This window comes from Dunckerocampus dactyliophorus, chromosome 20 (genome assembly GCF_027744805.1).
Source record: "Dunckerocampus dactyliophorus isolate RoL2022-P2 chromosome 20, RoL_Ddac_1.1, whole genome shotgun sequence".
In the NCBI taxonomy this organism is placed as follows: domain Eukaryota; kingdom Metazoa; phylum Chordata; class Actinopteri; order Syngnathiformes; family Syngnathidae; genus Dunckerocampus; species Dunckerocampus dactyliophorus.
In genome coordinates this window covers 5,098,450-5,125,039 of record NC_072838.1, presented here as the reverse complement: position 1 = coordinate 5,125,039, position 26,590 = coordinate 5,098,450, and the positions used below count along the sequence as shown (strand labels likewise).

At 39.7% G+C, this 26,590-nt stretch overlaps 1 protein-coding gene across 4 annotated transcripts; it reads right to left on the bottom strand.

The window, feature by feature from the left end:
* On the bottom strand, positions 1-26,563 carry gtf2h4 (general transcription factor IIH, polypeptide 4). 4 transcript variants are annotated; one of them, XM_054763767.1, is made up of 14 exons: positions 25,509-26,563; positions 23,976-24,094; positions 23,801-23,905; positions 20,632-20,763; positions 19,004-19,189; positions 15,869-15,977; positions 12,855-12,923; positions 11,701-11,784; positions 8,256-8,409; positions 6,302-6,432; positions 5,232-5,279; positions 5,076-5,154; positions 3,027-3,088; positions 5-788 (listed from the first exon to the last, which is right to left on the bottom strand). In XM_054763767.1, exons 1-14 carry the CDS (start codon positions 25,530-25,532, stop codon positions 678-680), a joined length of 1,413 nt encoding a protein of 470 aa, XP_054619742.1. In that variant the 5' UTR covers positions 25,533-26,563; the 3' UTR covers positions 5-677. The 4 variants fall into 4 exon arrangements, with proteins under 4 accessions (XP_054619741.1, XP_054619742.1, XP_054619740.1 ...); XM_054763765.1 differs by lacking the exon at positions 25,509-26,563 and adding an exon at positions 24,173-24,370 and having other exon boundaries at positions 6-788; XM_054763768.1 differs by lacking the exon at positions 25,509-26,563 and adding an exon at positions 24,377-24,446 and having other exon boundaries at positions 7-788.
* Positions 26,564-26,590: the final 27 nt, after the last annotated feature.

Genomic DNA, 26,590 nt, shown 5'->3' with positions numbered 1-26,590 from the left:
TGTAAGTAGCTGTCTGTCCTCTCCTATAATTACCCTGCAGTCTAAGAAGGCTAGTTGGTTCTCTTTAGTGTCCTCGCGATAAATTTGATATTGGTGTCCACCGCATTGATGTGACCTGTGAAAGACTGAATTTCCTGTTTTTTGATTATGACAAAGGTGTCATCCACGTACCTAAACCAGTGCCTTGGTTTTGTCCCTCCATGTCTCTCTATGTAATATATATGTGTATAAAAAAAATGTTTCTGCAACATTGGCCACATGCTGACAAACAAATTGGCGAGTTAGTGCGCACTCACATGATGAGATGAGAAAAGGCGCTGGCGGCAGCCTCATCTTAGTTTCCTGGCCTGTATTTCATTCGGAAATGTGCAAATTCAGCCTTTTTTACTTAGAGAATAGTCAAAACCATTTTAATCATACAAAAATACATTTATAATACAGTTCAATGGACAGAAATTTATATTTATTTCATGTTCTTGTGATTAGTTTTGTTATTTTTTCACCTCCCCTGACTGTGTGTCACTGTCAATATTAGATGGGAGTCGACCCGTTACAAAAATACAAAATGATGATGTCCTTTCCACATTCTCCATGACAGTGAAAAAGAAGAGTACAGCAGAAGTGCTGCCTTCATCAGTTTGACGGCAGTCATGTGTGCTCTCCGTGCTCTTCACTGGTTACGTGTGACTCTTCTGTTGTTTCCAGAACCTCTTGACCTCACTGTGTCCGTGTGGCGTCACCACCATCACCCTGTGAGTCACATCCTGCCACACCAGACACCCCAGTCCCTGCGCCAGAGCAACTCCATTAGAACCTTGACAGTATTATCATTGAGTAGAAGTCAATGCAATGCCAATGGGTCAACAGTAAAATGAATTTCACATAGACCACGCCTGCCAAAAGCCACCAGACCCCAATCCAAGAGGCGACGTGGTTGCATTTGTGTTGCTATGGTGACCGCAAGATGACCCTTGTATCGACATACACATGCTATACATCCACCTAACTGCAACATCACCCAAACCAATTTTAGAAGAATATTAGTGCACATAACCTGCAGGTATCTGCTGGAAAACTGATGACGAAGAAACTAGAGAGGCACAATATATTTTTTTCAAACCGATAGGGATAACTTTCTGCTTCTCAAGAACAATATGATACCGATAACTGTCAAGTTGTTAATAGCTATTTTATATCTACTGTTTTTTTGAAATGTAGATTTAACTCTAGTTTGTGCACACCTGGAGGTAAGAAGGACTCGAACAAATTTGGATTTGTCCTAATCAAACCACATCACTACTATCAGGAGAACCAGAGTATAGAGCGTAGGGAGACACCTGCTGCGGCCCAGCAAGGATGTCCCTGTTTAAATGCACATCCCCACTGCCATTATTTGCCATACGCTGTGTGCCTCCCAAAACGCTAGATGGCACGTAGGCCCTAACAGGGTTTGGCTTTTCTGCTTGACCTGTTGCATCATATATAAACAAAGTATTTCGGCCAGTGTTGCCAGATTCACTTATTCTAAGCTACTTTGGGCTTTGTTTTTTTTTTTGTAAAGACGCTTGCGACTCCAAGTTTCCTGTTGTTGTCAGAGAGCTAGTCACCTGTTTCTCTCACGAAACCTGGCAACATTGTCTCGGCTCCAAATGTGCATGAGAAGGAATTCTCCGAGCCACAATGTGCTATCAATTATGTCTCCACTGAAGTGATTATGCAAAACAATTACCTGCCAGACACAACTGTTGCCCTCTGTTCAATTTATGACGAGCATCTTGAGCTGGATGCTTAGCAATTTGTACAGAAACAAATGTACTTCCTCCATTCATTTGTACTGTACTTTGTCTTTAAAAGCCATGAACGACTTGTCTGTTTTTCTCCACATTCATGTGCTACCATGTTTGGTGGATATAAATTGTTGAATTTATATCCACCAAACATGGACACAACGCAATAGCAATGTGCATACAGCGAACATTGTAGCAGTTTTTACACACTTGGCCACAATTAATTCCTGATTACATCCCGCCGTGGAGACTAGCGTGTGCGCAGAACGCCAGCTCTGCTGTGGTAGCACACACATGCAAGTGAGACAACTATTTTCAAATTGCATAATGTAGGTATGTTAATCTGACTTTTAAAATCTAATTAAGGTGTTTACATGCATGTTTAAAAGCTAGTTTTACACCAATTCATGCATTTTTTTGTACATGTACTGACTTTTACACAAACTTAACTTTCAATTCAGGCACACAAGCTTAAGTTTCACTTTCTAGAGGGGCACAGCAACTGCTATATACGTATACTCTGTATACTTTCATTCGATTTGATCTTGATCCAGCGCTGTAAGCAAATATATATTGCATGATAGCTGATGCATGATAGCCACAGTGCCTCGTCTGCCAGGGTGGCTTAACAGGGAGGGAGAGGAGTAAGTGTCGGCCGTTATGCTAACGAAAGTACAGTGTGAGACCTTGAGTAAAATGGTCAGTGAGTTTTTAGTGAAATGTTTGTGCGTACTAGTCGAAATCACTGTTTTGTTGGAATAGCAGCAACACTCGCTGCGTGCACAACCCTGCTGGGGAAGAAGTAGCAATACAGGAAGGTAGCAATCACACTGTGGTCTACGAGTAGATTCCATCTCTAAAAAGTCACTGACGTTCACAGAGGTGGAAAGGTCAAAGTACTGGAGGGGATCATTCAATCTTTTTTCTGAGTTTCTCTCGGAGATTAATAAGGTATCTATCTAAAGCTCTTAAAAGCCAAACAATACAATAATAACCATCCATCCATTTTCTATGCTGCTTATCCTCATTAGGGTCGCGGTATGCTGGAGCCGATCCCAGCTGACTTTGGACGAGAGGCGGGGTAGACCCTGGACTGGTTTACAATAATACCATTCATTAGAATGAAAGACCTGCTGGAGACTAAAAGCAGGACTGATGAAAATGTGCAGTTTAATTCAAAAAGCCTTCTGTAATTATTTTATAATAACAATAAGTGAGTTTCTAACATATAAAACCAACCTGAGCTCTGTCTCGAAGCACCTCAAAGTCCGCCTGGGAGAGGAACTGGTTGTAAAGCACTCCTACAAGACAAGGAGATAAAAAAGTCCTGTTACTTAAACTGGAAATAGCACGTGAATGCCGAGTGAATTTTTGCCATCTTCAAAGGAAAACTGCACTTTTTTGGAATTTTGCCGTCATCCGCAATCCTTATGTGAGACATGAACATGTCTTTCCCTTTTGTGTGTGTTCTAACAATATAAAAAACAGTATAAAAAACAAATAAAAAGAGGTAGCTGCTTAATGCACGTACTGGGACACACCTATAAAGCCTGCTATCAAAGCAACTTGCAATATTTTGCAAGTTGCCAGAGATAGCGTTAACTTTTCCAAAAAACGAAAACACAGCAGCAATGGCGGCAGTTCCAATATGTAGCGTTACCTTTTGGTAGTGGCCTGATGCGTTGTGAGCCCAGTGCTATGCGCGAGTGTCACTAGTGTGGTGTGGCAAAGTGTCATTACGCCAGTAAAGTGGTTATTGGGGTGTAACAAAGTTAATAACAATAATACTAACAATGTTTTTTTCTGGACAGCGTACTTCCTTGCGACTTTAAATGGCTTTACACTCGTATTACCCAATATAGTAGACATAATAAGAATAAATAAGCCATGTGAGACGTAAATAAAACTCCTGTTCGAGCAGTGTCACAGTAAATGTTGTCCCCTAGGTTCGAGTGCCTGTCTCACCAAACACCGACACCCAGTGACCAATGTAGAATACAGTACTACATTCACAATTACAATGCTCCTTCTGCCTTCTATTTGTATTTTAGTTCATTTAGTTAGATCATTTAGCCATCTTTACACTTAAAATGCTTAACAGGCCAAGAATAAGTACAATTTTATTTTATTTTGGTTGCTGTTGCTGTTACTAATTGTGGCATATTATTGTTTATTGTACAGTTTATTAGTGATTTTGTTGTTCAGTGGACAGTGTAGTAATGGTGTAACATATTATTGCATATTATTGATGCTTTGTGTGGGTACTGTGGATTTGTGGGGGTGGGGTGGTAGCTAGGAGCCTGTGTATGTGTATGTATGTTTGTGATTGTGTTGTGGTATTGTATTGTATATTTTATGTTTTATGTTGGACCCCCTTGAAAACAAGATGATTCATCTGAAGGGACTATCCATCAAAAGTCTTTGAAATCTTTAAATATGCAAAATGTTTAAAATAGGCCATATTGAACCATGAAACACTGATCATTTATTAATTAATTTTGCAAACACCACGATATAGCCAAGGAGCGATAATCGAACCGCAATATTGCAAGGGATGACTGTACATCAATAAAGTTTGGCTTGACTTGACTTGAAGCTAAAACTCAACTCTGAACCCCTGACGTCACTTTGTATCTGCGTCGCTGGAACTAATTCATAGCAACACACACGAGCATGAGTCTTATTTACGTCTTAATGTCTAATTTCCTCTGATTATGTCAACTATAATGGGTAATAGGAGTGTAAAGGTGACTATAGGGGTGTTATTTCATGTCTAGAGGGCTCTAATAATGTCAAAAAGCGTATTTAGAAGGTCCTAAACAGGCTTTCTATGCTATGAAAATACTTAATTTATAAATAAGGAATCCTTATTTTATGTTATCCTTATCACAATTGGTCCTGGAACTAATTTATCAGGACAAATGATGGATTACTGTATAGCAGTGGTCCCCTTGGGGGAGGGGCGGTGAACTGTCGGGTGAGGGGCGTGAGAGGCATTTACTTTAATTGTTACTGCAGACCTGCCAACATGTACAAATTTATCGTATTCAACATGCAATTTGACTGTTGAATACGCTTGTATGCTTCACAGCTCTATATTCCGTTGCATTATCCTGGTTTCAGTTCCGAGTTCAGTCTGTACAGCACAGATAAATAGATATTATCAGTATTGCAAATTGGGGGGGCATGACAGAGAATAATTGACAACCACTGCTGTACAGCATGATGGAGCTACCAAACAGGACAGGTAAAAAAGGCAAAAAGAACTGGTTTAGTAAATCTGCTCACCCTCTGTGAATTGTAGTCTGTCTCTCTCCAGCTCCCAAAGTCTGATCTGATCTGTGATGGTTGGAGGAAGCACGGGTGTCTGCAGCAGCACAGATGAAGACACTCCAAAGTTGAGACACGAATCAGAATCACTTCAACAGAACAGCTCATGCTTACCTGCATCAGCATGACAGGGTGTGCTCGGGTTCTCAGAAAGTGGATTATCTGTAAAATGAGAAGAAATCCGTCAAACTCTTACAATGCACTAAAGTTGTGTTCATTTGGCTGGCGTGGGTGGCTCTCATCCGTAAACAAGTTCAGTACGTTTTCCAATACGTGGCACTCCTGGAAGAGGTGCGTCAGGACGCAGCGCATCTGCTCACACACACACTCGTGCAGTGATTCTCAAGTGGTGGGTCATGACCCAATAACGCAACGACTGTGAATGCACCTGGCGTCTGTGCTATTTGACTGTGCCAGTTGCCTTCCTTGTTTCTAGGCGACACTGTCGAACTTGAGCGGGTGAGGAAGGACACAGCGGAAGAGGTACACACAGCTGCAGATACCCGCGGGAGACAAGCGTGCCATAATGAGAGAGACAGCTTCTCCAGATGCAGCTTACATTGTTTTGGGGGAATTCTGCAGATTTATTACCATCAGTCCTTACCAGGCACCTTCAATCATAGAAATAATAAGACTTATAACAAGTAACAAAGTCAAAGCAGGCAGTGCACCAACTAGAGGAATAACTAAGGAAGTGACAAAGTATTTAAAGAAATTATTAAAGAAAAAAGGTGTTATTTTTTTAAGTCGTAAAATGAAAAACAAACAAAACAACGAATAAAGTAGTAGCGTCTGGTAAATTACAGTCATCCCTGACAATATCACTGTTCAGTTATTGCTCCCTCGCTATATCACGTTGTTTTTTTTTCCAGAAATTAACTAATTCATAAACGATTGCTGTTTGGTGGTGGACTAACAAGTGATACACTCCTTATCAAAACCTTAAGACCAGTTGATAAATTGCTAGAATTTGCATTTTGCACATTTGGATCTTAATGAGGTTTTAAGTAGAGCTACAATATGTAAAAACAAGAAGACAAAAAACATTTGGAGCTTGTAATTAAAAAAAATAAAATAAAAATGAAATAGGCTGTTTATCAGCTGATTGGACGATATAAGCAGCCTTTCTCAGCGGTGGCCCTAGCTGGAAAAACGTTTGGACACAGCGGTTTTAAAGCGGGTACCTGTTGTGCAGTAATCCCATTAGCGATGGCCTGTTGCACGGACTCTCGTGTGACCTGAGCCACGACCACATTAGGGAAGCGATACAACATTTCACTGAAGAGAGCCACCAGAGCAATCTGAAGTTCTGAGTCTGGAAAGGACATACAATCAGTGTCACTGACATCATCTGCAATCAAATGAGGCTCTTTGACATCACTACATGAATAAATGCATATCAGATTCATTGTGGTGCAAACTCAATTTGTTTGAGGAAGTGCTGTCTATTTGCATACATACATACTGTACATACATCCATGCTCACAAAACACCTCCTCCCTCACAGTGCAAGCAAAAGTAACTGTAGCAAGCTGGGTAACTTCCTGTTCCTGTGTACACTGCAAATTATTTGCCGCTTGCCACGATTTAAAATCATATTTTTAGACATGTTAGATCATTTATTTACTCTTTGACTTTATAGCATACCCTTACTTTTAGAATGACAGATTACTTTTTGGCGAGTTTAGTTCAGAAATGTTAAAATTGAGCAAACAACTCTCAAAATAAGTTGTTTTGGTTTTCTCAACAAATAACACCTTGTTAAAGATTCCACAACATCCACAGGATGCTTAATTTAAGGACTGCTAAACGACAATGTTTTAACATGCATTTTATTAAACAGAAAGGTAATGGCGTACTGTCAACACTTTTTGATGACAAATGACAGATTTTGTAGAGCAACTCGGTATACTGGTTCAAGAAAATTAGCATATATATTTGTGGAACAAGTGGACTTTTTCTGTAAAGACTTGTTGGCCGAGTTGTAAGATTAATTTGGGTTTATTTCAAGATCAGTGGGTTTCAGGATACAGCTTATTCATTTTGCACTAATATGTAATTTCATTTTCACTTAATTTAATAATATTTCACTTTTTATTGGTTGTATAAAATGTTTTCTTCTGAAAATATAAAGGTACTGTTTATTCCTAGATATAGAAATCTTAATGTAGGATTTTCGATCAAGTCAAATTTACTAGCTGCATAGACAGATAATTTCACTAGTTTTAATGTTTTTTCCTAATATCTAGTCTGTTCATCTTACATTTGGCAAGCCCTTTTTTGCATCTAAAATGGATTTAGGCTTATTTAAAGATCTGGCAACTAGTTTCCGGATACAGCTTTATCAGTCTACACTAGTATGAGGTAGTAAGTTGGGCTGACTGTGGCCCAGGAATATAGAAGGTCGTCCAAAAACCAGAAATTTGGTGGTTCAATCCTCGCTCCCTCCACCCAGTCAAAACCAGTTCCAAACTGTAATGCTCTGCTTACCATTAGACCAAGCCTGCATGTGCCAGAGGCGGGCATGGAATCACTTTTTATTGGTTCTAATAAGGTTAAAAAAAAAAAAAAGTATTTCATGCTTAAAAGGTCTTGCTTATTTTTAGATTAAAAAATCTTAAATCTAGGATTTCGGTCCTGCTTATTTCTAGATATAGAAATCTTAATTTAGGATTTCTTTCCAAGTAAAATTTACGTGCTGCATGGACAGATAATTTCACTAGTTTTAAGTAGTTTCTTCCAAAAATCTAGTCTTTTTATCTTATATTTGACCAGCCCTTTTTTTGCAGTCTAAGCATCTATTTCAATAGCCGCATTGTCACACTTGTGTGATTCTTAGTTGCACCACGAGTGACGTAGGAATTTGGTTGGGTGGTTTTGATGTGAGTCAAGGTGTCAAGCTGATTCAGTGCATATAAAGGACACCTCCTCAAGCAAGCGGACTGCTTTCTGTGCAAGTTCAGCTTTATCAATGTACTGTAAGTATGGCAAATGAGATGGGCTTTTCTCCCAATAAAATGTCGACATCATAAGCACAAAATGTCAGGTTTTCCCACAAATAATGAAGCATTTGCAAATTTGCAGGGTTGTGGATGCCAAATGGCAGATATTGTGTTGCAGCAGGGTGTTCAGACGTACTTGTGTAGGCGTAGATGCGATAATTAGTCTCAACCACAATGAAGCCTGCATCTCCAGTGCCGGGAATGGAGCCACAGTTAGAAGAGGAGCTGCTTGTAACTCCTGCAGCCAGACTGATGGCCAGCCTGGTGGGATAGTACCGCCTTGACTTTCTCTGCAAAAAGACACTGAAAATGATGTCCACGCTATCCAAAAAACATTCTTTTATACACTTCCCCGTATATATATGGGTTAACAACTGGAGTACGAGTAATGACATGACGAAAGGCCAAATCGATGAGTTTTTTAAGTAGTTTGTGCCTTTGCCTCTCTCCTCTGGATTTTTCAAACTTTTTTTTAGCCTAAAACCTACTTTTGAACGTGTTTTCTGTGTTCCTGAAACACTGTCAGAAGCTAAATAAGCTATGCTAACCAGAAATGTATGGTTGTAAACGACCACACCGCACCCCATGAGTCATCCTCCAATTTAGTTGATTATACTCCAAAACATACCAAATAAACATGAGCCAAATAAAAGTGTGACCTGTATTTTAATGCACCGTGACCAAGGCAAATGGAGCAGTGTGAGTGGAGAGTATCTGTGGTGGGATACTCATGCTAAACAAGACAGTGCCTCAATCGGCATTATTCAGCATTGGTGCCTAAATTCAAAGGGCCACTTTTGGCCAGCAGCTCACTTTTTTATTGACCTGCTGCATACAGTATTTGAAAACAGAATTATTATTAGTGATACAGTAATCCCTCGTTTATCACGGTTCATTGGTTCCAGACCAAACCATAATAAGTGAATTTCCACAAAGTAGGATTCCTTATTTATAAATAAACTACTTTCCTAGATAGAGCATAGAAAACCTGTTCACCAACTTCTAAATACGCTTTTTAATATTAGAGCCCACAAGACATGAAATAACACCCCTATAGTCACCTTAACTCATTTTACCCAATATAATAACACGCCTATAGTCACCTTTACACTCATTATTCATTGTTTACAACACATTGTACAACTCTTATGCAGCAGGGACTCAAGACTCAATTTCTGCAAAAAAACACAATATAGCGAAGGAGCGCTACTGGAACCGTGATATTATGAGGAACGATTGTATTTGTATTTTACTTCATGTAGCCATTTGTATACTTGAAAATGCTTCATCTAGGTCAAATATATCTATAACATTTGATTAAATATAGATATTTTTGACAAATAGGCTGTTGCCAATCACAAAACAGGGATTATTTTTTCAAATTAATATATTTTGAAAAAACATAAGAGTGAAGCCGTGAACGTCCAAACGCAAAGTGGCGAGGGATTACTGTATATTTGATCAAATGTTACACAAATTAGTTTGGTCACATACAACACAAAAGCTAAGATGTGGATGTTTTGTTCAGTTTGCTTCCCATATACACTCTTGATCAATTTTTTAAGACCAGGTGAAAAACTGCAAGAATGTCATTTTGCACTATTGGATCTTAAGGAGGTTCCAAGTAGAGCTTCAAAAGGCAAAAAGAAGAAATGGGAATGGGACTTTTTTTTTTTTTTTTTTTTAGAGTAAGCAATTTATTGCAAACAAGCATTGACGTGAAATAGGCTGTTCATCAGTTGATCAAACGTTTAAGGCCGTAGCTCAAAAAACCCAGAAACCTCACGAAAATAGAAATAAACTGTTGTAAAAAGGAGTCAGTGATGAGTAGCTGCGCCATTTTGGTTATCAGCTGAAAAATGGGTTTAGTCATGCTTGATGCTCGTGTTTCCAGGAGGCTAGTGGGAATGTTGCTCCAGGTGGTGAAGATGGCTTCACGGAGGGCATCCACTGTCTGGAACTGATGTCCATTTTTGTAAACTTCCCTTGCCATCCATCCCCAAAAGTTCTCAATTGGATTTAGATGAGGGGAACATGCAGGATGGTCCAAAAGAGTGAGCTTATTCCTCTGGAAGAAGTCCTTTGTCAGGTGGGCATTGTGAACTACAGCGTTGTCCTGTTGAAAAAGCCAGTCATTACCACATTGACAAGAGCCTTCAGTTACGAGAGATGCCCCCTGCAACATCTCCACATAGCCAGTTGCCATTTGACGCCCCTGCACAACCTGAAGCCCCTCTACTGTGCCGTGTGGAAAACATCTCAGGTGGGATCTCAGAACTGTCAAGCTTACATTTCTCATTATAAAATAAAACTTTCTTTCGCCTTTGAATGTCTCATATTTAGTGCACTCCTGCAAATTCCAAAAGGTCAATTTTGTGGTATTTAAGGAGAGCTTTTTTCTTCTTAAAAGCCTTCTCTGGCAGATTGCATCTTATGGTCATTGGACTGCACTCAGTATCAGCAACAACCTTCATTTGGGCCGAAGATGGTCCTGTGTCTTGACGGACAGCCAATGGGATCCTCTGGCTCAGGGCCAGTGACATGTTTTGGGTCTAACACTTGACTTTTTTGTTCCATAACCCTCAGGATCTTTGAAAATGTTTCAAATGACTGTCTTACTACGTCCAACCTCAGCAGCAAGGGCGCACTGCGAGAGGCCTGCTTATGCAACTCAACAATCCCACCGCGTTCACAGAGAGAAAGCATTTTTGCCTTTGCCATCAAGAGATCATGAGTGTGAATACCTGACAAAAAAATAATTTCAATCCACAATTTTGCCAAGATTTTAAGCTTTTGATCAGCTGATGAACAGCCTATTTCACTGTAATGTTTGTTTGCAATAAATGTCATACTAAAAATTTTTTTGTCTCGCTCCCATTTCTTATTTTTGCAATTGCTACTTAGAACCTCTTAAGAAAAAAACAGTGCAAAATGTAAATTCTTGCAATTCTACAACTGCTCTTAAAATTTGATCAGGAGACACCCCATCAAGTATCATCATCAACTGAAGGATGCATGGTAAAACACACTACCTTGTGTTCAACTCAATAAATCAGAACATGTTGCAAAATGCATTTGAGTTAAAGAGTTCAGTTTAGCCATCGAGCACGAAGCAGTAGTACAGCAAGTAAAGTCAAGTTAAGTGACACATTAAAACATCCATCTATCCATTTTCTATGCCGCTTTGATCCTAATTAGGGTCGCAGGGGTATGCTGGAGCCTATGACTTCGGGCGAGAGGCGGGGTACACCCTGGACTGGATGCCAGCCAATCGCAGGGCCACATTCAAACATGAGTTATAAAAAAGCAGCTTGACATTTACATTAGCAACATTTTTCAATTCCTTTTCTGAACAATTAAAGACATTATACAGCTGTTCAACTACTGTATTTTGCCCGTTTCACCCAAACAAAAGACTTGCTATTGGAGTAGACATGCAGGCAAGCTGAATAGAAGCTGGAGTTGTTTTGCTGCAGCAATCATTTGGCTTCCCCATGAGGACCACGATGTCGCTTCTGATCTAAGGAAATGTTACTATAATGGTGCGTTAGCAAATCTTTCCTGTCCCTCTCAGTGCCTACCTTCCTTTGGAAGACCAGCCCAAACTCCCGAAGGTGCTGTAGAAATGTGAGTAATGACTCACTCATGCCCTCCACCGAGTAATCCTGAGGCCAACAAAACCACAATCCACATCCACAATCACAACAACAAAGCAAGATGCTGACAACTAGGGGTGTAACGATTCATCTGCAACATCAATGTATCGGCTTATATTCCTATGATCAAACTACATCGATCTGTATTCGACAAGTTGCCGTTCCGGACGACATACTTGTATATCGATCTAACATCGTTTAGAAGGTAATCATCGATACTAGGAAGTAAAGCATTGGATTTTAAGCACGGCAGGCTTCATAAGGATGTGTTTGTTTGTTTTTTTTAATTAGCACTTTTAATGATAAAGACGTTAAACGTCACTCAATTTAGTCTGCCTGTCTGTGGCATCACCGCCACGCGCCAGCAGACAACAAAACGTAGCATGGCGGATGGCAGAGGGCAATCCGGCAAGCAAGAAATAATTATGCCACCATTGTGGTCCAGTGTGTGGAAACACTTTGGCATCTGCAAAGAGGGAGATGTTCTAAATACATGTAAGTCACTCGCTGTTTGTAGGATATGTAAAGGTCAAGTAAAATACCACGGCAACACAATAAATCTCTCCAACCACCTACTAAGGCGCCATGGGATTTCATAGAGAACAGTCAACCTACTGTTGAAATGTTGGTTGCACTTATTGCACTTTCATTGAATATTTATTGAATATTGGAAAATGAGAGCAGAAAAGGTTGTTAATTCAACCTGAAGTGTTGGTTGCACTTTATTCACATAAAATGTGAATGCAGTTGCCATTAATTGTTGTTTCCGTATTTGTTTATATCCTTACAAAAGAACAACGGGAATCTAGGAAACTTGCACTGTCCAGTATCCAGGTATTTATTTCACAGTCACACTGGTGGAGTTTTCGTTATCGTTTTGGATGGTATCGTTCTAAATGAACTAATATCGTCCTTGAATCATATCAGCAACCACAAATCATGATATGAATCGAATCACTATTTAAATGACTCGTTACACCCCTACTGTCAAATATATTTTTACACACACACACACACACACACACACACACACACACACACACACACACACACACGAAGACTAAAGGTTCATTACTTACTCTGCCCAATGTAGAGAAGCTGAGTTGAAACAAGAATGACAAGATCTCCACCAGGTCCATCTTTCTGGACTACAACAGAAAGCAAAGCATCACACATGGAAGTATCCTTGCAATACACCCTCCATAAACAGCCTGTCTAGAGCAGCCTGTTTTGTAGCGTCGCCCCTTCTCATGAAAATGAGCGACTGCTCATTGTCAACAGCATGTGGATTTTTTATAAATAATTTCATCTTTTTATTTGTGGGAACATCCTACTCTTGTGCTTAATTCCCTCCAAAATATAGTAATCCCATTAATCCCTTGCCACTTTGCACTTCAAATTTCGCAGCTTCATGGCCTATTAATAGTCAAGAAATAAGCATACAGTATATGCAAAATATGCAAATATGCATATTTAAGCAAATGTTTTTTTTGCCTAAATTAAATATTTTCAAGCATAAAAATGGCTATTTGTCAGCAATAAGTCAGACTCGTTTCAATGCCCGTTGTCACCGATTCTGTTCATTACTTGTATGGACAGCATTTCTACTTGCAGCCAGGGCACTGAGGGGATCCGGTTTGGTGGCTGCAGGATTGGATCTCTGCTTTTTGCAGATGATGCGGTCCTGCTGGCTTCACTGGGCTGTGATCTTCAACTCTCACAGGAAGGGTTCGCAGCCTAGTGTGAAGCGGCTGGGATGAGAATCAGCACCTCCAAGTCCATGGTTCTCGCCCGAAAAAGGGTGGAGTGCCATCTCCGGGTCGGGACTGAGATCCTGCCCCTAGTGGAGGAGTTTAAGTACCTCAGGGTCATCTTCACGAGTGAGGGAAGGATGGAATGCGAGAACGACAGGCGGGTTGGTCGCCGTCCGCAGTCATGCAGACTCTGCATCAGTCCGTTGTGGTGAAGACAAAGCTGAGCCAAAAGGCAAAGCTCTCTATTTACTGGTCAATCTATGTTTCTACCCTCACCTATGGCCATGAATTTTGGGTAGTGACCGAACGGACAACATTGCGGGTGCAAGCGGCCGAAATGAGTTTTCTCCCTCGGGTGTTTGGGCTCTTCCTTAGAGATAAGGTGAGAAGCACTGTCATCCAGGAGAAACTCGGAGTAGAACCGCTGCTCCTTCGTATTGAGAGGAGCCAGATGAGGTGGCTCTGACATCTGGTCACCTCCCTGGGGAGGTGTTCAAGCCTTGTAGGAGGCCTCTGGGAAGACCCAGGGCATGCTGGAGATACTGTGTCTCTCAATTGCCCTGGGAATGCCTTGAGGTCCAACGGGAGGAGCTGGACGAAGTAGCCGGGGAGAGGGAAGTCTGGGCTTCCCTGCTTAGGCTGCTGCCCCACGACCCAACTTCAGATAATTGGTAGAAGATGGATGGATTGATGGAATTACAATTCACACTGTTCAAACTCTTACTGTTGCACTTGTCTGCATTGTTTCGCTTTCTTAAAAGGAAGTGTATTTAATTATGACAAAGTATATCATATTTATGTTTTCATTCTTATTTTATTTTATTGTAACATAAAACACTGATCTTTTCATTAATGAGTGTTATGTTAGAGTAAACATCACAGTTGTGTTCCACTTGTTCTGTGGCGTATCCCCCATAAGTGGAACTGAATCTGGGCTCTTTATATATGTACATTTAGTATCACGGAATTTACGGACCCACTAGATTTAAAGCGTGAGTACATATATATTTACATATATATATTTTACATATATATTTTTGTATATATTTATATTTCGTATATATTTTCGTGAGTACGTGAGTACACGTGTCTATAAGCCGCAGGTGTCGATATCATAACATGGGATATTTAGTACACAGAACAATGTCAAAAATTTTACTTTTAATTAAATAAATACTTTTTGCCGAACAGTGCGGCAAAAACATGGCTAAACAGTAATCCACCAGAAGAGTCAATCAGCACTGGCCTCGTCCTCCTCCTAAAGTCGCCTTCTTCAGTGTCGGAATTGAACAACCTCATAATTCTTTTGTCACACACTGTCAGTCTTTCTCTCATTTGTTGTTGCTCTCAGTATGACTTTCGTATTGAGGCAAATTAGCCCTTGAGCTTGTGCTGTCCTCTTCATCACGCAGTAGTCCAGCCTCTGAAAACACGCTGGTGATAGTGGATGTTTTCACACTGCTCCACACTGTCAGGACCCACTGGGAGACTGAAGCAAAAGCTGCTAAATCGATCGCTTTAAACTTGAAAACTGCATCAAATCCATTTCTTCCTGTGTTTCCCATGATGGGTGTGCGCATGAAGCGCAAAATGGCTGTTCTGAAGCATACGAGATGTTGTGAAGTTAGAACGTGACCATAAGCCGCAGATTTCAAAGCGTGAAAAAAAGTAGCCGCTTATACACCTTCCTGAAATTACGGAAAATGTCCTTTTCCATAGGCTGCGCCTATTTGTTATAATTGTGTTCATGAATTGATAAGGTGTGTTTTTGCCAGTATGAACAAACATGCATGCATTGCATCCTTGGAAGCTCTGCAGCAACTTTCTCGGTCCATCTCACCGTTATCTATTATGTGTTATCCTGACTATCACTGAAAACATGACATGGAATCCAGGAAGTGAACTACATGTACTGTACTAGATGTAGAATGGATGGGGGGTAGGATTAAATAAGCTTTGCTTCTTCCTACTCCTTTTGGACATGTGGAACTGTCAAAGAATGATTCACAAGATGTATTCCATTGTAACCTTCATGTTCAAATAAACTAAACCAAACCAAACCAAACCAAACCATTTTTTGTATAGCTGTGGGGCTCAGTGTTGACAAATTGCGGACATCTTGCTTTGTCTCATTCACTCCAAACAAGTTCCACACCACTGCCATGTTTCCCTTTCCTCCAAAGTATCGGAAGCTGCATCTGACAGCTCGATCATGCTCGGCTCACTACATTGGACATGATATGGCATTTCACCCATTGCATGTTTATGCTAATCATCAGCCGATCAGTGTCAAATTAATATTCTATTCTGGTAAAGGAAGAACATCGAAAGAAGGGTACCTGAGCAGTTTTGAGGTATTGTAGTGTAAAATACCACAACTGAGAGGGAGTGTCCAGGAGGAGGAACTGGAAGCCTGCAGAGGTGATGTAAGGTGCCTCCCCCCCCTCACTGAAAAACACACAAAACAGTAATGCCTCGTTTATGGCGGTTAATTGGTTCCAGAACCGACCATGATTTCTTGTGAGCATGGAAGGATAATCTTGCTAACATGATCCATTAATGATTGTCTACATGCAAGATGGTCTGCTGTATCACTGCAATTTCCCACCACTTTGTGCATTATTTCCATTTTTACTTCCTGTTGTTCTTTTTATTTCTATACATTTCTATACTATTTTAGGCTGCCATGAATTACTTTATGGGGAGTGGTCGCATTAATGAAATGACACGTCTTTATTGTCAGTCCCAGGCTTTTTTTGTGATTGTTGTGGCCCAAAATGTCTGATTTCGCATCACCTTTTTCACAAAGCTGCAACAGATGTGATGTTTTGCGGATTATTTTTTCAAAAACATTGCATCACCTGTTTGTGTGTTTACCGAGCCTGCAGTTATGACTTTATCCTGGAAAGGTGTACACAAATCCCTCGCCACTTTGCGCTTTGAATTTCTTTTTCAAAGACATTTTCATTCATAAATCATTGCTGCTTTGTGGTTGAATGTATTCATCAAAAAATGCATATTTGAGGAAATTCAAGCATAGAAGTGGCTAAATGAAGTAAATCACAATTATAAGGCGCTAAAAAGCCATTAAAAGGCATTGTGATTAAGGGACGATATTTGGAATTGTGACGTATATCGGTATCGGCCTTTATTTAAATCCGACGGGCCGATATCAAGAAATCAATTTAAAACCGCATTATTTCGGTTCAGATGCAGCTGCATCTCTCTCTCTCTCGTTCCACTACTGTCTCCAGCATTGCTCCATCCACGGTGCCATTTGATTGGTTAAGCAAGCCACAGCACACGTTAGTGGCAGAGCTAATCTGAAGCGGGCGCTGTCCAGACACCCACACACACATTAGATCGCCTGCTCTAAACGTATATATAAATTTCACTTTATTTACTGTGCAAACATTTCAGGGAGATATTTATTTAAGTTTTTATTCAACTTCTAAGAGATAGTTCTGAGTCTAGGAACTCCATGCTCTTCTGGAGCTACTTTCTATTTGTTTGGTTCAATAAACATGCTTTAGGCCAGGGGTCGCCAACCCGTCGATTGTGAGCTACTAGTCAATCTTTGGGAGTTTGCCGTTCGATCGCGAGAACATTTGAAAAACATGTATTATCATATCAGTGCCCTCACCTCCCGGACAGTGGCCAACAGGCATGCATTTTGTCCACTGAACACGCTCGCAGGCCTCACTGCTATCCAGGCAACAACCCGCGAACCCCAGCAAGCAGCCCAGCAACCCAGCCCACCCCCGCCCTCTAGCAAAATGTTGAGCGAGAGAGGAAGAGAGTGACACAGCGCAAGCAGCAACGTGCCTGTGCACACAACAGTAATTATTACACGTTAAAGGGGCTCAAAATCTGCCTTTGCTATGTCAACGTTAAGACACAAATATAACGTGAATATAGACGTGCATATATATATATACACACAGCTACGCCCCTCCTCAAAAAAGGCTAAGAAAAAAAAAAGACCCTGGGAACAGGGGGTTTCAAGCCAGGTGGGAGGCAGAGTAAATGTTCACGGAGGTAAAAGGCAAACCTGTGTGTGTTCTGTGTGGAGAAAGTTTGGCTGTAATGAAAGAATCTAATCTCAGCCTGCCCATTTACAGGAGGAGAGTTTATTGAAACTTGTATGCTTAAAAGTTTGTGACGCAATGTGCCCAGACAAAAGGCAACTATTTTCAAACGTGAGCCTAAGCAGAAACACTGTTGCAGAACATTTACTTTTTTGCTGTTTGCCTGTTGAAAATGTTTTCCCTTGAATTTACTGACAGAGCCATAACAAAATACTGCTTTATTCATTTAATGTACAGGACATGGGATTTTTCTTTGAAGGAAGTTAGTTTTTGTCTGTGTGCCTGTTGAAAAATGTTTTCACTTGAAATTACTGACAAAGCCATAAGAAAATATTGCTTTTTTTCATTTAATCATTAAAAAATATACACTGTGTTAGGTCTAGGTTCAATAGGCTATGTGTAATAATTTCAATATGTTTTAATAAACATTGAATCAATCCGTCCCTCGGCTTGGAGTAAATTTGTTTTTTTGGCCCTCTGTGTAATTCGACTTTGACATCTCTGGTGTATGGTGTACCTGTGTAAGACATTAGCTTGGCACAGAAGTTGCCTGTATGTATGTTTTTGCAATGTAGCCAGCAACACTGGTTGTGAGAGCGCACCATTTTGCACTGATTTGTTTATATTTGCCAACCAAACGCCTCAGTAAGCATTACTGTCGGGACGAAGTTGCTCCACGGCCCGAGGCACCTACATCAGTAGCTTTTTCTCCCAGTCTGTGCCGGTCGACTGTGTTCATGTGCTCACTGTTTTCATTCTGATTAAAACTGAAATGTTCCCACATTGTGGCTATCGGCTGTGGCATTCGCCTCAAACCCATGGCTTCGCTTCTGCGCCTTCTTAATGTTAGCGTATGCTGCCTCACGAACCTCACTGCTAAACCCTCTGTATCCACTCACTAGTAGAATGAATAAGATGAGGGCCCACTCTCTGTGTTCATTCCACGAAAGAACCAATGCGCACAGACAGATGCAGAGTGAACCCTCTTGTCATCCAGCCTGTGTGGCACAGAGAGACGAGCAGATGAAACACGCATTCATGCACATGCACACATCAGGAACAACTGTACTTTTATTTTCTCTTATTATATCTACTATATTGGGTAATAGGAGTGTAAAGGTGACAATAGGGTTGTTATTTAATGTCTAATAATGTTAAAAAGCGTATCTAGAAGGTGGTAAACAGGTTTTCTATGCTCTAGCTACAAAAATATTCTATTTATAAATACGGAATCCTACTTTGCAGAAATGGACTTATCACGGTCTGTCAAATCCCAACAAACTACAAGCTTTCCAATGACAGAACACGCCTGGAAACGCAACCCCGGCTTCGTCATGAAAATGGTCGACAGCCCAGCAGCGTCCTGGAAGGCGGGGATTAACATACCTTTTCATGAGGCCTGCTTGAGTCAGCAGTTGAGCGAGATCCTGACTGACAGCAGCGGTGGGAGAACCCACCATAAAGTGCAGGATGACCTCCCAGCGTTCCATGGCATAGCGGTCCAGACTCTCTATGTCCCGAGCGTGGCGGTCAGGGCCCAGGCTGCTGCCCTCGTCGGCCCACGCTCGGCCCCTACACATTGACAACAATATAGCACTGTGATGAGCGTCTCACCTTTTCTCTTCTCTCTTGCACATAAAGTGCTCTAGCCGTGTTGGCTAGCTACTGTGCTACAAAGCCACCGTGTCTCTGTTTATGACATGTCAGGTAATGTTGAATTCAACATTTGCTGGACAGCCCTGACGTAAATAGACAAAGACAAGTAGATAAGACAAAAACAATGAGCTGGCATTGTTCAGCTACAAGCTGGAACTATTAATACTGACACCCCTATTAAAAGCCAGCATTTCAAGAAATACTGCAACACATTTGACAGACAGTACAAATTGCATGTGAGAAAATACATGTGACAAACGCCAATTCTGCAACATTACAGAGTGAAAGATGACATATTAAAGAAAATATTGCATTATGACATATTATTATATTCATTATTATTATTACATATTATCATAACAGTGGTTTATTTGTGCTTTGTTCGTATTAATTGTTGAATTAATGTTTTAAATGAAAGTGAAATGAAACTCCCTGTAACACACATCATGATGTGCAGCTTGTATTATTTCACCGTTTATTTGTTATGCAAAAATTTGGCTGGTCAAGGTGAGAGGTGGACAAAAAAAGTATACAATGTATGTTTTGCCAGGAAGGTGTGTTGAAGCAAGCGATTGTGTCCAAGTTCTACCTTCTTGGCTCTGTTGGTTAGGGGCTGGGTTGCACTGTGAAGGTTTTTTTTACAACTTTCAGACGTGTTGTTGATCGCTTGTATTTAATTATCGAATAAATGCATGACGCAAGAAACACTTGTATGCGCACCCTTACTTGCTAAATATCGCGACAATGTCGCAAAATTGCCAACATGGATCTCTTCTCTGTATGCGTTATGAAACGGAACTGGTACTTGAAAGTTGGCGCTGAGACAAATGCAACGAGCGTCAGGACAACCGCCCAGTGATTGAGGATGCAAAAAAGTCCGAACACAGTTATGTGAGTTGATCTGACAAATCTTAAGTAAAATTGATCACATGTATAATTACTACAGCTTCTGCTTAGGCATCAACAAGTAGAAAGCAGCTGGTTAACTTAGATGGAAAAAAAACAGCCACACGTCAGTCGCTGATGCTGTGAACACCAAGGTAGGTTGGATTGCAAGGTGTGCCTAAAGCACTTAATGTGCTCTTCTAATAATACCTTGCATACTGCCACTTCCATATTACTGTATTAACATTCATACAGTAGTAGCCATGCCATAGTTGACAGTCTGATTGGTTTCTGGCTACTCTGTTGTCACGATACAGCTTTTCTCCAAATGGGAAATGTCGTCAGGCTTTCATCTGACACCCTTAATAAATACATAAGACTGATCATGAAATGAGTGAATTGAAAAGCCCAGAAAGCAGCAGAAAGACAGTGAGGCAGTCAGTCATGACATGAAAGAAGGGAAGCGGACGTACCCCCCCAGCAGCGCTATCCTCAGGTTGTCTTTGAAGACGGGGTTTAGTATATATCCCTGCAGACCACCCTGCAGCTGCTGACTGTGCCAAAGGCGCAGTCCTGCCAGCACTGACACACATTCATCATGATCCCTGCGGGGGGGTGCGGGATGCGGGGGAGACAAACAGGAAAAAACAGTTACACCATAAATGGACACTGTAAAGTTTGTATGACATTGAAAAGGGCAGGACACCGCCTTTTTTTTTTCTTTTTTTTTTTTTATGGATAAGTTTCCATTTTTTTCACTTCTGATCCAAACCGATACCTGAATTCATACTGATACCAGAGCTCTGTTTGATTTAATATGCAAACACGCCAAAACAATATCAGCAAATGAAGTGAGAAGAATATCCGCGAACATAGATGTCTCCACACGCGCGTGCGCGCACACACACACACACACACACATACACACACACACTCAGCCTCACGCGTTCATGGCCTCACACGCAGTCGGGAAACACAGAACTCTTAACATGGCACACGTGGCACATAACGTCTGGGTGGCTAGATTATCAGTGTTGTTGATTTGATATGAGGCTGTAATAACATCCTCTACAGGCAAGTATCATATTGTACCCACCCACAAGTTTTGTGTAGTGTCTTGAGTGAGTTTGGGATTGTCCAACTGTTTTGCACTTGTGTGCGTGTCTGTGTACGTGAAAAATAAAAAATAAGAACATAAAAGCTGCCACACCTCAAAAATGTGGGCGTTTTTAAAACTTGAAAACAATTTTAAGTAATATGCTGTATTAATTGATATTTTTGCAATATAAATACATATATAGCTTTTTATTTACGCACATACTGACCACAATTAGTTTGAAAATGATTTAAAATATCATAGACTTGTTTCACTGAGTTTTATTTTTATATGAAATTGCCTGTCTGCATTTCTAGCACTTGCGCATTGTGTGACGAGACACGCGACACGTCTTGTGTTGACTTTCACTTGTTTGTTATTATCGGGAGAATGAACAATAGTAAAATGTGTAGTCAATTGACGACAACTTGTCGCATGCTAAGTCTATCTATGACAGTATGTGTGATAGCTGACTTTTCGACTTTCTGGCATTTTTGTTTACCCAACATGCCTGGCTGGCGGCATCTAGCTAGCTCGGAGCTACAAGTGGCTATTATGTTCATGGGATACATCAATCATCATCACAACTTACTTTTTTAAAGTGTCACTTAACAATCTTCCCCTCTTGTTATCATTATAATACTTAGTTTGTCTTCAAAACATTAGTTGAGTGTCGAAGTTGTTCAACAGAAACACGTAGTTTACAGGACAGCTTTAGACCGTATCACAGGGGTCTCCAACAGGTAGCTCACCAGCTGATGTTGGGTAGGTCACCAAATAATATTCGCTTCACCTATTAGTAGCTTTATAAGTGTTGCATTCAAACACGACGCCTGTATTTAATGACAAATGAGCAAACTGAATGGAGATGTGCTTTGTAAGTAAAGTGCAATTATATGTTGGCACGCACACAAAACACAAATACCTCACCTCTTCTTTCTTTTTGTCAAAGTAGCTTAATAGTGCTGCAAGTTGGATACGCCTGTGCTATCATAACCCTGGACTCTCAATTGATACTGTTTATACAGGATAGACAAAAATATTTAAGTTGTTATTTTGTCAATTGTGTTTGAACTAAATATATTATTGAACAATTCATTTCCCATGTATTCGTATTAATCTAATACAGACATCAAATGTTGTACTTTTGTCCTAATGGTCACATCGTACAATTTGACTAAATAGGTCAGGTAACAAAAGGAGGCTCAACATTTTAGACTGACTTTACGTGCTCTCAGCAACTTTGCCATTAAATTAACCGTTTTGCAATGTTCTCGGTTCATGTTCTGCTGGTTATTGAAAAAAGTGAAATAAGTTAATAAATAAATAAGTCATTAAAAAATTGCTATTTGTATTTTTTATTTATTTTTTTATTCAGACGCAGCAGCGGCGGTAACAATAAAGATTCTCAAAGCAAGAGCAGTGTTGGGAGTAATGTAGTTAAAATAATGCAATAACACCTCTATTGTTTTCCAGTCAAGTATTCTAATTAATTACGGTTGTAAACGTCACAACGCTGTTACCGACAGTGAAATGTGGCTTATTAATATTACATTGTATTTGATTGGACTTTTATTTTGAAGGCCTGCCTTTTTCACCTGCTTCAGGATGTGTGTTACTGCGATATTTACAGAGCGTTGCAGAAATCGAGCTGACTGGAATGTGCTGCTTCGGGTGCGAGCAGTACGGGATGTCACTACGCGATCCTTAACGAAAACGTGATCGGTTCTAAGCATGTGCACAACACGTCTGCATCGGGTCGGCCTATTCTTCCACAGTCACGTTAAGCAAGCCGGTTTGTAGTACGCATGTGTAATCTACGTCATCCGTTGATCTGCAGTATTTTACGGCAGTTACAGATCGTAAACGTCAGACAGCAGAATTTCTACTACACGTGTGCAATATGCGTCCCGCCCACAATACACATGATTAAGATTAGAGAAATTACAACATAATCAATCTTTTTTCCTTATATCATATCCACGGTGCAAGTGGATAAATTGTAAACCCTTTTGTCTTGGTTGCATAAATTATTATTATTTTTTTTTTGCCACAAAAAAAATACAGACAAAAGCATTTGCTAGTAAGATACAGTGCGTCTGGATGGATGATTTTTCCGTTTCGAAAAAAAAATAGCTGAATCCTCCAGATTTATCCATCATTAAACTCTTATGCTTATGGTTGTGTCCATTCAAATATCAAGGTATTTTGTTTTGTTTGATGTGGTTTAATATATTTGTATTTTGCATGCTAGCCAAACTTTTTAATATGAGTCACAAATAAAATAACCCCCCAATATGTTATATATGAATTATGGTTATTCACCATTTATGTTAGTACATTAAAAAAATACAACTACCACGAAGCGCTGTCGTAAAAATTGCTCCAAAAGTCTAGCGCATGCGCAAAACCGATCGCGTTTTCTGCTACAGATAGCGTTGTGACGCCGGAGATTTTTTTCCCATGGACTTTAAAAATATATAGCAAAAATACGGAGCAGGAGGACCCTGAAATAAATATAATTCTTAAAATAATAAGCGACTCACTTCTGGCTCTCTTTTTTCACCCACAAAGCCACAGCTGCCTGAGGGAGAGGCTGATCCAGGAACAGCATTCGCATCACATAATTTTTGGTCAGAGAGGGAAGCTCCCTGTGGAAGGTGATGATAACATGACGTTATTAATTGTCAGTCATTCTGTCCCGGAGTAAAACTGTTGTACCTGTAGACAGCCAGACATGTTGCGGGATGATTATATAGTCGGTCCAAAATGTCTGGACCCAGCTCTCTGAGGTATTCATGCAAATTCTTGCACTGGAGCTGGACTCGCAGCTTCATTTTCTACGGAAATAAGTAAGTTGTATTAAATGGCACCTGAAATATCTTCACCTTTTGACAGCCTTTCAAAATAGCACACACAATGCTACCATTCCTATGTTTAGTGGTTGCTACAGCCATGCACAGCCAATCATATGTGCTGTGCGGTAAGAAAACGCGGACATTGGACCTCATATGAAGTTCATATTTTAAAGACGAGCTCCTTAATGTAAAGTTACCAAGTGGCATATAAACACTGCATCGTTATAATTGGACATTTCTGGATGGACATGCTAGCCATGTTACCTTTCTTTGTGGTTGGTTGGCGTCCTTCTTCTCTGATAACACGGGGTTATTGTACAACTGGAAGAATGCTGTACTGCCATCTAGTGGAATGTTTCCATTAGCGTACACGTCGCTCGGAATGTTGAATTTCTTTTTTTATGCTTGTTATTAAGATACACCTGAGCAGAAATAAATGTCTCTGAGTGTCAGGCCTGCCAGCAGTAACACGTGATGTACAAGACACAAAAAACACATACAGTATTTACACAACTCTTTGAAAATAAATATATAATTTAAAAAAATTAAAATATACATTGTATTATATTTATCATATACTTTTTATTAATGTTTAGCTAATGATTTGATCATTATTAAATTATGTTTTCTGTCTAACATATATATAATAAATATATATGTAAATATATATTACACATGCAGATTTTTGGGCAGGGGTGTCCAAACGTTTTTCCAACAAGGGCCACAGAGTGAAAAATGAAAGGTTGCAACTTTGCCACTTTATTTTGTACATTTTGTACTGCAACACGTGTAGATATGCTCAGAAGTTATATATACAGTATATTTCAAGAAAAAACAGCATCTCAGCTTTGTCATATAGGTGAAAAGCCTATTATTATCAACTTCACTCTTTGCTCTTTTTTCCCCATTTTTGCTGTTTTTTTTTTTTAATTTCCAAATATTTAAACTTTCTTCTTAAATCTTGTAAGTTTTCTTCTCACGATGTGATTTATTCACATAAAATTGGACAATAAAAACATTTTCCTCAACCTAATTTTGCCAAAATTATAACTTTTGTTTTTTTTTCACACTATGACTTTTTAAAAAAGACATTTAATATTTCAACTTTTATTTCAACTTCTCGTAATTATGGCTCTCTTGCTATATTTATAATACACTAAGTCCCCAACCAACGAACACAATTAGTTCCAGACGACCATTCTTAAATCCAATTGTTCTTAAGTCGGGGAAAAGGTAATATTACCAATGATATAGGTACTACATGTACGTGTAAACATATACAGTATATGTGTATGTATGTAAATATGAGTTTGGATGCAGTAGTAATATTAAACGAGGATAATTAATGAAAACAATAATAAAAATGATATAATACATAATGATAAATGTTATTTACCTTTGAAGAGGAGTGGTCGAGCATACGTCGTTGTGGTGGAGGAGGAGGAGTAGTTATTGAAGAAAAGGACAAATCGTCATGGTTAGACTCTTCTAAAAGAGGTAGTGTTCTGTGGGTGGTGTAGAATTAAGCAGGCCTATTAACTCTTCATAAACTTTAATCACACGCACTGTCTGGGTTGTACAATTTAGCTTTCCATTTAGCTTTATCTCCCCAGTGTCTAACTCTTCCTCTGTTGGTCCCATTAGCAGTGTCACAGTGCCCTCTACTGGTCAAGCATGTACAGTACGGTATAAATACTGATTGAGCGACTACAGGCAAAATAAAATAAATTATAGGCCAGTCGGCTTGTGTTCGTATCCGCGAATGTTCGCTAGTCGGATGTTCGTAAATTGGGGACCTAGTGTATAACTCAAAACTCATCTCTTTGCAAAAGCATATAATTAGAGCCTGGGTTCTGTTCGAGGTTTCTTCCCAGAGGGAGTTTTTCCTTGCCTCCGTCACAAGGTGCTTGTTCATGTGGGGTTTCAGTTGGTTCTCTGTTTTCATTTGTGACCTTCATGTGTAAAGTGCGATGAGAGAACTGCTGTTGTGATTTGGCGCTATACAGGATGTACCAAAAGAAAAGTAGACTCTCCAAAAAGTAGCCACTAAAGTTACAATTGAATATTTTCATGACGTTTCTTTATTTGCATATGTTGGTATGGACATCATCCTTCGGTCCATACCAACATTTATTGCATAATTGCATGCATGACTGAACCGTTTGCCCGTTTTCCAATGGGCAAAAAAAAAAAATCCTCCTGCGATACCGATTACCCCTTTGTTTTATGTTATTTGCTATAGAATGTGTTGTTTTTTTTAAAGTCAGTATAAGAAACTAATAAAAAAAAAGAGCAAGGTTAAAATAGGCTAAAAGGTTCAAATAAAATCTAATTAGGTTGGGTAAAGGTGATGATGATACAGTGAAAATGAGAATAAAATGAGAATAAAAATAATAGAAAAAAAATGTACAAGAAATTTGAAATATTTGTTAAAAGGAAAATTAAAATAAAAAAATATAGCAAAAAGGTGTAATGTAA